Here is a 14,180-nt window from a genome sequence, read left to right on the forward strand (position 1 = left end):
GTATATGTGTATGTCTTCTTTACTTGTCTTGATTCGGCTTAACAAGATGCATTATAATCACCTGGCAGAAAATACACTCTTTTTAACAGTTCTACTTCGTTTGTGCAAAGTACTCAATATACTGCCCTCTCAACACTCTGTCCCAACAACAACACAAAATCTAGGTCTTTAATGCATTCAAATTTCAAAGAAAAAAAGTATGTTCAATAGTTTTCTCATTTTCATAATGGATGGATGGATGGATGGATAAATAGAGAAAAGGCAAGTAAATAAGAAAGAAAGCTTTAGGTGACAAAAATTGGTACTAACTCATTTTACATGATCCAGTACAGGGTAGTTGATAATTCAAATGAAGCAACCAAGTATTAAACATTATGCTATGTTGTGCCATGCGGTATGATATGCTATGCTATTCTACTAATTAATTAAGCAAATGTTACTGAGCTCCTACCAGGTATCAGGTACTATAAATTTTCCTATTTATTTCTAAAGAGTTACTCACATCACTCCTATTTTTGGCATTTGTCTTTGCCAGAACTATGTCCATGGCATCAGGAATGCTGGTGAACTTGTTTCTGTCTGGAGGCTGACGGTATTTCTTCTCACTGATGATTTCTGAAGCCCGTTTGTTCTTTTCTGCCTCCAAAGAACCCAGGGGACTCCATCCTATGCCTCTCAGCCACTCAAGGTCAGACTTATACAGGTTCTGTGAAAATACAAGGCACTCCATCAAAACCCCATCCTCATCTGGACCTACAACTCAAGTGATTCTATGTATTACAAACAGATGCACTTTAGATATTCAACAATAATTCCTCTTTTTACTGTCTTTGACTAAATAGCTACTCAAATGGCAACATATAAGCTATTGAATTAAAAATAAACTGACCTCACTCTGTAGTTGATAAACTTTTTTAGCTTGAATAACATCGTTCTGGTCAGGCAGGCATGTCCACTGATGCAGGTGGTTCCTGTAGTCCACATCACTGACTAAGGCCTGGCATTTCTTGGCCAGCACCACTCCTAACATGTCCACTGGGCTGCTGAACTTGGTCTTCCACTTCTCAAAGTCCTTCTTGTATTCTCTTTCACTCTGCATCTTGGCTACATTCATGGACAATACAAGCTTTGGATCATCTTGCAGGCTCCGGAATCCAATATGGTGGCCAAGTTGTTTGCGGTAGCCTTGTTTGTATTTAAACTGAAATCAAAGGAAACAGTTCTTTTATTAGCATAAACAGAGGTCAAGTGAAGCTCAACAATTTGAGCTTAAAAACTCAATTTGCTTTATTTGCATGTTTATTTTCCAAAACTGAAGTGAGAAAAGCGATGTCCATGTTAACTTAGTAAGAAATATGAAAACTGACCTAGAGGCTTCTAAAAAAAAAAATGCAACATAGTTCATTATCAAGAGAGGTTAAGATAAAAAATACATGCCATGATATGCTAGATATTGTGTATATTGACCTCAGGGTAATATTTGTGATAAACAAAGGTAAAGCTCTTGTGATAGCTTTATGGAAATGATGGAAAGGTATGGGCTGAATGGCAGAAAAACAAGGAAGGTTCAGGATTTTACGAACAAGCCTAATAGCATAGATTAATTTATTAAGCAGTAGGATTTTTCGTGGTTTGCCATATGGTTATGTCCTATAAACTTGTCCTGTTCAGGATCCATATCTTCATGCACATGTAGCTAAAAATAGCTAAATATATTAGATTAGAAAGAAAACTCCACAAGACCTCAACATATTGCTAAGATGTGTCAAAATGAATTACATAAATTTAAGAAAAGTGAAATCCAGTATTTAGATCAATTGGGAAAAACCTGCATTAATGCTGAATGACAGTAGTAATAGTGACAATAATATGACAGTAATGATAGCATTTACTTGATGCTAGATGCCCAGCACACGTTACATTTCATGGAGTTAGGTTCTACTCTCTTGGGTTCTACCCAGCTTCATGGTTATGTATATTAAAAATACTCAGAAATTTAAGTTGACTATAAGCTTGATATGGGCAATCTTATAAAATTTCTTATAAAAGTAATGTCATGGATTCTGTAGGGGCACAGATAAAAGCAGGTCAGAAACTCATTTACTGTGAGTATTCCTGGGTGGCTCAGTTGGTTAAGCTTCTGACTTCAGCTCGGGTCATGATCTCACAGTTCAGGAGTTCAAGCCCCATGTCGGGCTCTGTGCTGACAGCTCAGAGCCTGGAACGTGCTTCAGATTCTGTGTCTCCCTCTCTCTCTGCCCCTCCTCTGCTTGCACTCTGTCTCTCTCTCTTCCCAAAATAAATATTTTTAAAAATTTTATTTTAAAAAAATTAAAAAAGAAGAAAAAAGCTCATTTACTCTGACCTGACCTCTTATAACAAGAAAACAACATTACATTTTGGGGCCCAATCTTGAGAGGGGTAATGAAAAAAAATATAATAAATCACAGGTAGAGTGAAGGACTTTTAAAGAATATTGAATATTCAGAATATTGTAGGACTTATAACTCTAAAACCAAAGAAGAATAAGAAACTTGTAATATGAAGAGATATCAGGTGGCAGAGGAAATAAGTTCCTTTGTGACGTTCCAGAACACAGAACTAGAGTTGGTTGATAACTTATTCAAGTTGAAAATAGGGAACTATATAATAAAAATTAGAGATGCTCTAATAAGGAAATGACCTGCCCTGAAGGACAAAATTCTTATATGTATATGTATCCATAGACCAGACGGCCATCTTTTGGAGATGGAGAGAAGGCAGGACACTGAGTAGGAGACTGAATTAAATAGCCTTCATGTTATCCTCTAACCAAAATCTATGATTCTAATTTATTAAATTAAGTACGCATAAAAATAGCTCTAATTTACTTAAATTTTATAGAATATGAAAGCCATTTGAAACTGAGAGGAGATATAATCTCTACAATGGGGGGAAAATTCACTTAAAGTTAATTTTAGGGGAAGATTTCAAAAGATTACCTAAGAAATTAGGTCCTATCAAATGTGTAGTGAGAAAATCAGTGATGCTATTTCTTCAGTTTCTAAATCATCACCTAATGGGGAGTACATAACGTTAAATGTTCCTGGGGGAACATTCAAGCATCATTATTGCTGTAGGTTCATCAGTATATCGATTCATTTAAATAAGGAATTGACCCGCAAGCCAATAAGTAATAATAAATCATCTAATTAATTTCTAACATTTCTGGAATGCCACAAATTAACTGATTTAAAGAGAGTCACTGGGTGTTACATGTAAGTGATAAATCACTAATTTCTACACCTGAAACCAGTTTTACCATATATGGTAACCAACTAGAATTTAAATAAAAACTTGAAAAAAGTAAACAGAATTTGCCCTTATATTCTTAGAATTCATGGTGCTGTCTTTAGACATACTTTCTCCAGCCCAAATCCTTGTTTTATTTTAAAGATTTTAAGAGGTAGTTCTTCCTTCTGAAATTCCAAATTTCTCTGGATTTTTTGAGGCTAATTCTTAGAATTAACATAATGACATGTTTATCTATACACAGAATATCTAAGTCAAATATTTATAAACACTTAATTAGTCAATAGGAATTACACCTAATTTATTTACCAAATTAACTACCCTTTTCAATCATAACCAAAAGTGGCCTTGGAGAACAAATACCCAACAGAAAGTTAAGCCCTCTGAACCTTAAACCTAAATTCCTGAAACTTCCTGAATTTTCTATGCCCCTAGCTATTTTAGAATTATTTACATGCAAGAATGGGTTAAATAAAAATAACTGGCAGCTAATTTTTAAATATGTGCATATAAAAATTTATCAACATCAGGTTGTTGAGTTTGATTTATTAACTGGCACTTTGGATTTGTCTAAAATAGACAAATAGAAAACAGGAAATTGTTTTCAGGCAAGCAGGGGAAAACTGAAATCTCTGGTTTCTTTGTAATGTCTACAAACATAGCATCTTAGGATAATGGCTCTTTTTTTTTTTCAATATATGAAATTTATTGTCAAATTGGTTTCCATACAACACCCAGTGCTCATCCCAAAAGGTGCCCTCCTCAATACCCATCACCCACCCTCCCCTCCCTCCCACCCCCATCAACCCTCAGTTTGTTCTCAGTTTTTAACAGTCTCTTATGCTTTGGCTCTCTCCCACTCCAACCTCTTTTTTTTTTTTTTTCCTTCCCCCCCACCCCCCCGCCCTGCCATGGGTTTCTGTTAAGTTTCTCAGGATCCACATAAGAGTGAAAACATATGGTATCTGTCTTTGTCTGTATGACTTATTTCACTTAGCATAACACTCTCCAGTTCCATCCACGTTGCTACAAAAGGCCAGGTTTCATTCTTTCTCATTGCCACGTAATATTCCATTGTGTATATAAACCACAATTTCTTTATCTGTTCATCAGTTGATGGACATTTAGGCTCCTTCCACAATTTGGCTATTGTTGAGAGTGCTGCTATAAACATTGGGGTACAAGTGCCCCTATGCATCAGTACTCCTGTATCCCTTGGGTAAATTCCTAGCAGTGCTATTGCTGGGTCATAGGGTAGGTCTATTTTAATTTTGTCAGGAACCTCCACACTGTTTTCCAGAGTGGCTGCACCAATTTGCATTCCCACCAACAGTGCAAGAGGGTTCCCGTTTCTCCACATCCTCTCCAGCATCTATAGTCTCCTGATTTGTTCATTTTGGCCACTCTGACTGGCATGAGGTGATATCTGAGTGTGGTTTTGATTTGTATTTCCCTGATAAGGAGCGACGTTGAGCATCTTTTCATGTGCCTGTTGGCCATCCGGATGTCTTCTCTAGAGAAGTGTCTATTCATGTTTTCTGCCCATTTCTTCACTGGGTTATTTGTTTTTTGGGTGTGGAGTTTGGTGAGCTCTTTATAGATTTTGGATACTAGCCCTTTGTCCGATATGTCATTTGCAAATATCTTTTCCCATTCCATTGGTTGCCTTTTAGTTTTGTTAGTTGTTTCCCTTGCTGTGCAGAAGCTTTTTATCTTCATAAGGTCCCAGTAATTTATTTTTGCTTTTAATTCCCTTGCCTTTGGAGATGTGTCGAGTAGGAGATTGCTACAGCTGAGGTCAGAGAGGTCTTTTCCTGCTTTCTCCTCTAGGGTTTTGTTGGTTTCCTGTCTCATATTCACGTCCTTCATCCATTTTGAGTTTATTTTTGTGAGTGGTGTGAGAAAGTGGTCTAGTTTCAATCTTCTGCATGTTGCTGTCCAGTTCTCCCAGCACCATTTGTTAAAGAGACTGTCTTTTTTCCATTGGATGTTCTTTCGTGCTTTGTCAAAGATTAGTTGGCCATATGTTTGTGGGTCTAGTTCTGGGGTTTCTATTCTATTCCATTGGTCTATGTGTCTGTTTTTGTGCCAATACCATGCTGTCTTGATGATGACAGCTTTGTAGTAGAGGCTAAAGTATGGGATTGTGATGCCTCCTGCTTTTGGTCTTCTTCTTCAAAATTACTTTGGTTATTCGGGGCCTTTTGTGGTTCCATATGAATTTTAGGATTGCTTGTTCTAGTTTCGAGAAGAATGCTGGTGCAATTTTGATTGGGATTGCATTGAATGCGTAGATAGCTTTGGGTAGTATTGACATTTTGACAATATTTATTCTTCCAATCCACGAGCAGGGAATGTCTTTCCATTTCTTTAAATCTTCTTCAATTACCTTCATAAGCTTTCTATAGTTTTCAGCATACAGATCTTTCACATCTTTGGTTAGATTTATTCCTAGGTATTTTATGCTTCTTGGTGCAATTGTGAATGGGATCAGTTTCTTTATTTGTCTTTCTGTTGCTTCATTGTTAGTGTGATAATGGCTCTTATAGGTCCTCTGACTCAACCTCTATTCAAGAAACCCTTTCTTTGATACTGGATCAGTAAGAAAGAAAAGTGAATTTTTGGTAAACTGAGAGGATAGGAGAAGATGAAGAAATAGTATTACATTTTGAAAGGTAAGGCCCATCTGTAAAAATAGTTACCAGCATTAAGATACCTGATTCAGATAACATATCATAAAAGCCAAACAAGTACTTACATCGCTAACGATGTCTCTTGAAGCTTTGGCCATCTGCACAGAAATTGCATCAACTGGGAGATCATATCCTTTCTTCAAAGCTTCTTCCCATCCAAGTTTATAGAGTTTCTGGAAATTAAATAATTTAGCATTATTCAGTAGATACTAAAACCCCAATGAATTACTGAATAACAGTTTACCTAGAGAGTAGACATCAGATTCTATCATCTCCCTTATCTCTAAAGATATGGATAAAAACAAATGAAGCTGTTTTTATGAAGCACTGACTTAGCATTACAGGATTTTGCTTCAATTTTCTGACTCTGAGAATAACTCAGTTATGAGATACATATACAATTTTAGAGTTGCTTTTCTGTTCAGACACAGTATGGGCATATCAAGTATATTAGGTACTTTCCTCCTGCTGTTAAGTACAGTCTGGGCTCACTATTTGAATCACAGATGTGAAAAAAATTGGTAACCAAAAAAAGGTAACAAAATTTTGATTATCTAAGTGATAAAAGTAGTAGATACTGAAAAGCCTTTTATGAGGCACAATAAATGAATTCATCTTTATGCATGAAATTTATTGAATAGATGCAAGGGGGTTAAAACTGGATAATAATAAAAATAGTTGTAAGTCATCCAGACTTAGTGTGTGTTCAACACAGGTACTGTGTGGAGAGCCTTCCATGGAAATTTCTCATTTGGTCTTCACAGCAATTTAATTTAATGTCATAAGCATTATTATGGTCCCAATTTTAGGAATGAGGAAACTAAGGCTTAGACCCAATGTTATATAATTCATAAAAGCCAAAACCCAAAGCAGGTCTGTCTGATGCAATTTTTTTCTTTCAACAATTATTTATTGATTTCCTACTCTGTGCCAAGTACAAGGAGTATGGAGATAAATCACACGGGCACAGTGCCTCTCTCCATGGAGCAAAAGAGTCACGGCCAAAGCCCTTCCTTTTAACCGCCATATTTTGCAGCATCTCTAGTTAGCCAGTGTGAGTCATTCATTTCCATTCCTTCTGCATTTACATCAATTATTTACCATTACATCATTTAGTAAGTTTAATTAGTTTTAAGCCAAATTTTTATATAACTTTACCTGGCTATACATAGCTTGATTCTGCTTGGCTTGTAAAATATCTGGTGTATCTGGCATCACATGAATCTTGGTTTTATCTTTGTTCCAGTCAATGGTATATAAGTGCTAGGAAGTTAGGGGGAAAAAAGACATTTGAAATTTGAATAGCTTTTTAGGACCCACCGGAAAGAAAAAAACTTAACAGAGCATTTGAATGCACTCAATTTGAATTAGATTAATTTTAGTAACTAAAGTCGTTTATGATTCAGAAAAGACACTAAAAACAAACTCAGATTTTTTAAAAATAATATTGTAGGTCTATCTTCTAGAATGGATTAAAAATACTTAACATATAATAATTTTAAAAAACAAATGATTTGTAACTCAATGATAAGATTCAGGGGAAATGGGGCACCTGAGTGGTTCAGTCAGTTAAGTGTCCACCTCTTGATTTCAGCTCAGGTCCTGATCTCACAGTTGTGAGATTGAGCCCCATGTCAGGCTCTGTACTGGATGTGGAGCCTACTTAAGACTGACTCTCTCTCTCTCTTTCCCTCTGCCCTCTGCACTTGCGCTCATGCACTCGCTCACTCTCTCTCTCTCTCTCTCTCTCTCTCTCTCTCATAAAAACCCAAAACCAAACAGGGGAAATAAGAAGTCGGCAGAAGAAAATGATATAGGGACATGCTCTGGAACTGTTTGTCACTGCCCAGAAGTGGTGGACTCCAACCAAATTCCCCCAACAAGAACCAGAGGCTGCTAGCCCTGCCTTCCTGGAAGCTGTATGGAAGGACCTGAATAGAAGGATGGCTGCCTACCTTGTTCATGGTATGTGCATTCTGCTTGGCAAGAACCATGTCCATGGAGTCAGTCAGTTTCTTAAACTGGAAGTTGCTAGGATGCTGGCGGTATTTCTGATCGCTGGCATATTCAGTTGCTTTCTTGGCCTTCTCCACTTCTAGGGAACCAGCTGGACTCCAGCCAAGCCCTTTGTACCACTCATTGTAGTCCTGCTTGTATTCATTCTATAAAGAGAAGAGACAAATTCTCCTTCACCTTATCAATTACTTTACCTTTGTCAGTTTAGACACAAAAGTATAGAAGACTGTGATCTCCATTCCTGGGCTAGGAATCCAACCATCACCCAGAAAGAAGAGAGACTTACATCACTCTGTATGCGATTCATATTCCTGGTCAGCTCGATGCTCATGGCATCTGGAAGGAGGACATACTTGTGAATCAAGTGCTTGTAGTTGGTGTTGGTGATGTTGGCTTGGGCATCCTTGGCAGCTGTGACACTGAGCATGTCAGCAGGAGTGTGATAGCTGGTCTTTGTCTTCTCATAGTTTTTCTTGTACTCTCGATCAGACTGCATCTTAGCCACTTGCATGGAATGGACCAACTTGGGATCATCCTCAAGACTACGGAAACCAACCATTTTCCCCCTTTCCTTTTCATAATTGTATTTGTATTTATACTGTGAAAAAATTAGATTATTTGTTACAGCAGTTCTTTTGACTAGAAGCATTCTAGTGTCAATATTCTGTATTTCATAAAAAGTGATACTTGTGTAGAGTTCTACAGTTTATAAAACACATTTTTCACATTTATTTGTGTAACTTGCTACTCACAACTATATGTTGTGAGGTAGATTACAAAGTTATTATTACTGCCCCAATGTTACAGGTGAGTAAGCCGAGACCCAGGGAGGTGAGTGGCTTGCCAAGGTCACTAAGTATTAGAACCCAGAGCCTGTGATGACATACCACACTGCCTTCCACACATACTCTGTTGTTAGTGTCAAAGAGAACTTCAGTAGGGCAAATGAGAGAAAAGAGCAGAATGTTCTAAGCAGTTTAATGCTGCCCTAAGAAATCATCAGCCAGCCTTTTACGGTTGAGAATCGGCTTAGTTATGGGATATCGTTTTAGAGTAGCTTTGTATTTGTAGAACTCCTTTTCCCTTAAGACTGGCATAATGGGGAATCAGTTTTATTTATCACTCAACTTCTTTCTACAGAGACAGGATCCTGATACATGGAAAGTTTTTATTCTGCCTGTCTCTTGTGAGTTTGAGTGTGTGAGTTAGGGGGCAGGAGCTCGGGGAGCCAAATTACTCCAGCATAATAGAGGGAAAAGAATTTGGAGATTTCAGGACAATGTAGTAGTGACATCAGGATGGGCAGGTAGGAAAGATGAAGAGCAAGTATGTAAAATGAGAGAGAAAGTGTCATTGCAGGAGTGGCTAAGGAAAGAGTGCTCTGAAATGTGCTCTTCCCATTACCCCCAAATAACTCAGTGCTCACTGTGAGCAGATTTCTTGTGGAAACAACCAAATGAAAGAACTGAATTTCCCACAGGCGATGTGTTATGGCAATGGTGTGTTGGCACACCGGCGATTGGAGGGATAAAAGCCCTCATCTGCAGTGTTTGTCAATTTCTGTGGTGTAAATACTCCCACCATGGCTGATGTCAAGCTACCAAGAATTTAACAACTGGCTTGCAAAATTTCTGATTATTTAATAATCAGTTGTCATGAGTCCAAAATATCAGCACCCCTAGTATACCACACAATGAGACATCCTGTTAGGAGGACAGTTCCTAACAGGCAGGAAGCAAGAACAATTCAAGTCTTTCTGCAGGAAAGCTTGGTGAAGGGCTTTGCATTTCTACAGGCCACAGCCTTGGGGATGAAGTTCAAAGAAAATTCACCTAGATCTCATAAGCTGGGGAGCACAAAGATATGTGGTCATAATGTGGTTAGCATTCTGTTTTTTTCAGAAATACCAGAGACAACAAAAGAGCAAACCTAAGAGGTACTCATTGAATAGGAGGCCATTGTTAGTAGGCATGCTTTGTTCCCCCCATATTTTATCCATTGAGTGTTTCCAAAACTCAGCCCTTATTACTTTGGTAAATTAGAAAACAAAACAAAACAAAACAAAGGTGAGTGTTTTCCTGCAGACTTACATCACTTGCAATATCTCTTGAGGCTTTGGCGGCTTTGATAGGAATTGCATCAGTTCTGAGATCATAGCCTTTCTTTTTAGATTCTTCCAAAGAAAGTTTGTAGAGTTTCTGTAAAGAGAGGCAAGGGAATAATTTTCTTCTAAATAGAAAAGCCCGGGCTTATTTTAAAAGAGTAAACACTAGTGCTGTGGCATCATTTTTATTTTTAAGCAGAATGCTTCCTTGGTGGTTCAATGGCTAAATGTTCTTACAAATAACAAAATTGTGTTTGGAAAAAGTCTATTACAAACCCAAACTTATTTTCAAGAAACCATCAGAAAAACAGCTAATGATCTCTTTGGTTGTAAATATGCTTTTTAAAACCACTAAAGCCCAGCAGATTCTAACTGATAACGTTTTTATCAATTAAGGGTCAAGGAAAAGACTACGAAACAACCATTCTCTTAGATAAAAAGAAAACTTCACTGTTTTGCAAGTGACACTTTTATTTATGTAATTGTGTGGATTTTACAATCCAAAAAGGAGTCATCAATCCTAAATCCTTATGGAATTCAAAGAGAAGAAAAAACACTGGTAGGATTGGAGATTTTCTAGCAACTATGGTTAGGTTGAGAAAGGAAGTGAAATAAAACACCTACGCATTTTCTAACATGAAGTGTGGAACATTCCTTGTTATGGAGCTTGCTCCAAATTCTCCAAAATGTTCATCTTCCCTTTCCATTTAACTTTCCCTGAGACCCCCCTCTTTAGGACCATCTCAAAGGCTTGGTAGAGAGACTACAGGAACCGAGCCCTAGGATTTTCACTTCCTTTTTCTCTTCTGGGAGAGGGAGGGAGCAAGCCCTTCTCTTCCTGCCAGGTCTCTTAGTTTGAGGAGGCATACCCACCCCCCAAACAAAATCCAAGTGCCCTTCAGATTCCTAACTGCTGGGCCCAAGTCTCATTGACAGGCCTGCTCCAACTCTTAGCAAAGCAAGGTTAGAAAGAGAAAGATTGTCATTTGTGGATTCCTCTTATTTTCAAAACATTCATTCTTCATAGTTGAGACATTACTTTGTTTGTTTATACTGGTTCAAATAAACCAGGGGGGATTATACTTACATCACTCATATTAATTGCATTTGCCTTTGCCAAAATAATCTGGGGGATATCAGGCATAATATGGACTTTGGTCTTATCAGCCTCCCATGCTTGTTTGTAGAGATGCTGGAAAATTTAAAAAAGAAAAAAAAGGAAAAAAGGAAAGTTAGTATTTACAAATCTTAAAATGTGCTCATTTAATATATATATATATACACACACACACACACACATACATATGTATATATGTATATGTATATACACATGTCAATATTTTAAGTATTTTTATTAACTCGATTTTATTTTTTTTATGGAAAAGATACTCATTCAAACAAGACAGTAGAGATTATGTAAGATGGAAAGTAAAATGATGCCAAGATGAGAATCATAGAAATAGCAAATGCTACACTGAGAGATATCTTGGTGGTCATCAGTTGAATCCTTTTGTTGCAGATTTGAGGAAATTATGGCCCAGAGAAGCAATGTACCTTGCCTAAAGACACACAGCAGGTCTGGGCTATAATTTCCACAACTTTGCAATAAGAGGATGAAGATTCTTACTTTAGCATCATTATTCTGAAATGGTTAATAAATCATTAATGCTGAAAAAGAAATGAAAGGTTTATGTGAGCTTATGAGAGTTTAAATACTAAATCTTAAAAGAGGCACTGAGATTTGTGCCTTGTCTTTTAGGCAAGTCCCTATCAAAGGCAACGGTCATCTTGACCAATCAGTTTTCTTTCTCAGAAGACTCCAAGGGACTTACTCAGAGACTTAGTATAATATAGCTCTCTCTAGTACAAGTAGAACCTAATTTTATGCAACTGTTTAATGTTAAAGTCCAAATAGTTTTTTTTTCGCTTTTGCTAATCAATGGCATTTCAAATCGTGATCCACAACAATGCTGTTGCAATTATTTTATTATTTGTAACTTAGAGAAGTACCAGGTTGATGTGTTTGTTGGTCCCAATATTTATTATGGCTAACAAATTTTTAAAAATACAGTAAGCCTTTTCTAAAGGATGGAATAACTAATGATCCAAGGGACTACTGATGGGAGAACAGTTGCTCTCATGATTTGCCCACAGAAGGTCCCGGCTCCGAATGCTGCCATAGCCACATAATCTAAGAGTCTTCTTCAATTCCACTGAAGCAGCTAGGAAACAGGGTGGGCTGCAATACCCAGTTGTTATCAGGCAAACAATGTGCCGATTCAGCGTCATGAACTTCTACTCAACTTCATCTTAGACAAACAAGATTTTGTTACAAAATGTGCATGAGAAGAAACATTTCATATTTATTTTGTTATGTCTGTTGGGAAAACTGGTTCACTAAACATTTGGGAGGCCACGAATTAGGACTGACTTCTATCATTTTTTTTAACCACAAGTCCCCCTTTTAAAAATTTTTTTGTTTATTTATTTTTGAGAGAGACAGAGCATGAGCAGGGAAGGAGCAGAGAGAGAGGGAGACACAGAATCTGAAACAGTCTCCAGGCTCTGTCTGAGCTGTCAGCACAGACCCCAACTCGGGGCTCAAACTCATGAACCTGAGATCATGACCTGAGCTGAAGTTGAATGTTTAGCCAACTGAGCCTCCCAGGCGCCCCAACCACAAGTTCCTTTTGCAAAGTCGAATAAACATTCATTGTGATGCCCTAAAACTATTAGCAAAACCCATAGGTCAAATGTAAGAATGCCTGGCTTTTTCCCGGTGCTTAGGAACTATCACATTACGAATGACTTACTTCATTCATAATTTTTGCATTATTCTGGGCCAGAACCATGTTCATTGAGTCCATCAAAGTGGAATACTTCAAAGTGTCCGGGTGCTGGCGGTACTTCTTTTCACTGATAATCTCCATGGCTTTCTTGTTTTTCTCAGCTTCTAGGGAGCCCAGAGGGAGCCATCCAATGCCCTTCATGAAGTCAACATAGTCAGCTTTGTACTGATTCTGCAAAAGAGGAAAGGTTCATGGCTGAGGAGAAAACCAAACTTCCAAGGACTATGAGTGGGTGTTTAATATTCCCTAAGTGTTCAACCAACAGCATAACAAACTTCAACTCTTTTTGTCCCCAAACAGTATCTTTTCACATTTTCTTGCACGAAAAATTAAAAACAAGCAGTAGTATCTTTGTGATTTATTTTCCGCAATGCCTTCATTAAAGAAAAAATGCTAAGAGATACCAACTAAACTACTACATGACTATTCTCTCAAGAAAAGGAATGATGCTGGCCTTTCTTACAAAAATTCCCAAGTTCCCTTGGTTGACCGAGGACTCACTGGGACCCCAGTTCTCTCTTTCATTGTAAGTTTTGCTCACCCACCACTGTTACAACTCTCTCAGGTATGCCAGAAACCTCACTGGTACTCTGTGCAAATTTTTTGGTCCCCCCCATCCCACCAATTCTGATATTGTCCTCTACAACTCTGCCATGGTTGGTTTTATATGAGCACTTAATTGCCAGGGGTGGGGTACATAATAGCTCAGCTCAAATATTCCCAAAGAGAAACACATGCTTGGTGTGGCCTGCCTTTGGTTTGTAATTTAAATTCCCTTCTCAGAGCCACCAAATAAATGGTCTCTCTAGCTGAATTCTGTTCCTTCCTCACATTCATTCCAGTAGCTGCCTCAGCCCTCACCTCCTCAATGTTTCATCAGCAAGTTGCAAAGTTGGAAGGAGTGGAATGAAAGCTGGTTAGGAGTGAGGGGCAGGAGCTACCAAGTTATCTGACTTTCTGCCTTTCCCCTTACTTCTGTATCAGGAGCCATTTATGCTTCTGACTCTCTTTGCTAGACAGGTTTCCCTCAGCATGCTCTCTGCAACAAAATTTCATTTGCGATTGCTGGATCCAGCATTCAACAATCCTCACAGCAAGAATGGTGGAAAATAAGACTTTAGTTTCTAGAATTTATCCCCTTTTGTTAAAAGAAATAAATTCAATCTAAGTTAAAAAAATATATATAAACAATCTGGTGGGAGATTACACATGAATTTCTTTCAGGAT

The 14,180-nt window shown here is 37.7% G+C and overlaps 1 protein-coding gene across 26 annotated transcripts in view; it reads right to left on the reverse strand.

Annotated features, from left to right (window-relative positions):
- NEB (nebulin) overlaps positions 1-14,180 on the reverse strand; it is a 212,133-nt gene that overhangs the window by 138,046 nt on the left and 59,907 nt on the right. For all 26 annotated transcript variants that reach the window (XM_053215075.1, XM_053215069.1, XM_053215068.1 and 23 more), the window contains exons 46-54: positions 12,918-13,124; positions 11,192-11,296; positions 10,091-10,198; positions 8,287-8,598; positions 7,940-8,146; positions 7,143-7,247; positions 6,050-6,157; positions 890-1,201; positions 503-706 (exon numbers count right to left, since the gene is read on the reverse strand). In XM_053215075.1, coding sequence (XP_053071050.1) covers positions 503-706; positions 890-1,201; positions 6,050-6,157; positions 7,143-7,247; positions 7,940-8,146; positions 8,287-8,598; positions 10,091-10,198; positions 11,192-11,296; positions 12,918-13,124 — 1,668 coding nt within the window. The remainder of the gene's footprint in view (positions 1-502; positions 707-889; positions 1,202-6,049; positions 6,158-7,142; positions 7,248-7,939; positions 8,147-8,286; positions 8,599-10,090; positions 10,199-11,191; positions 11,297-12,917; positions 13,125-14,180) is intronic.

Source organism: Acinonyx jubatus, chromosome C1, assembly GCF_027475565.1.
Source record: "Acinonyx jubatus isolate Ajub_Pintada_27869175 chromosome C1, VMU_Ajub_asm_v1.0, whole genome shotgun sequence".
Lineage (NCBI taxonomy): Eukaryota > Metazoa > Chordata > Mammalia > Carnivora > Felidae > Acinonyx > Acinonyx jubatus.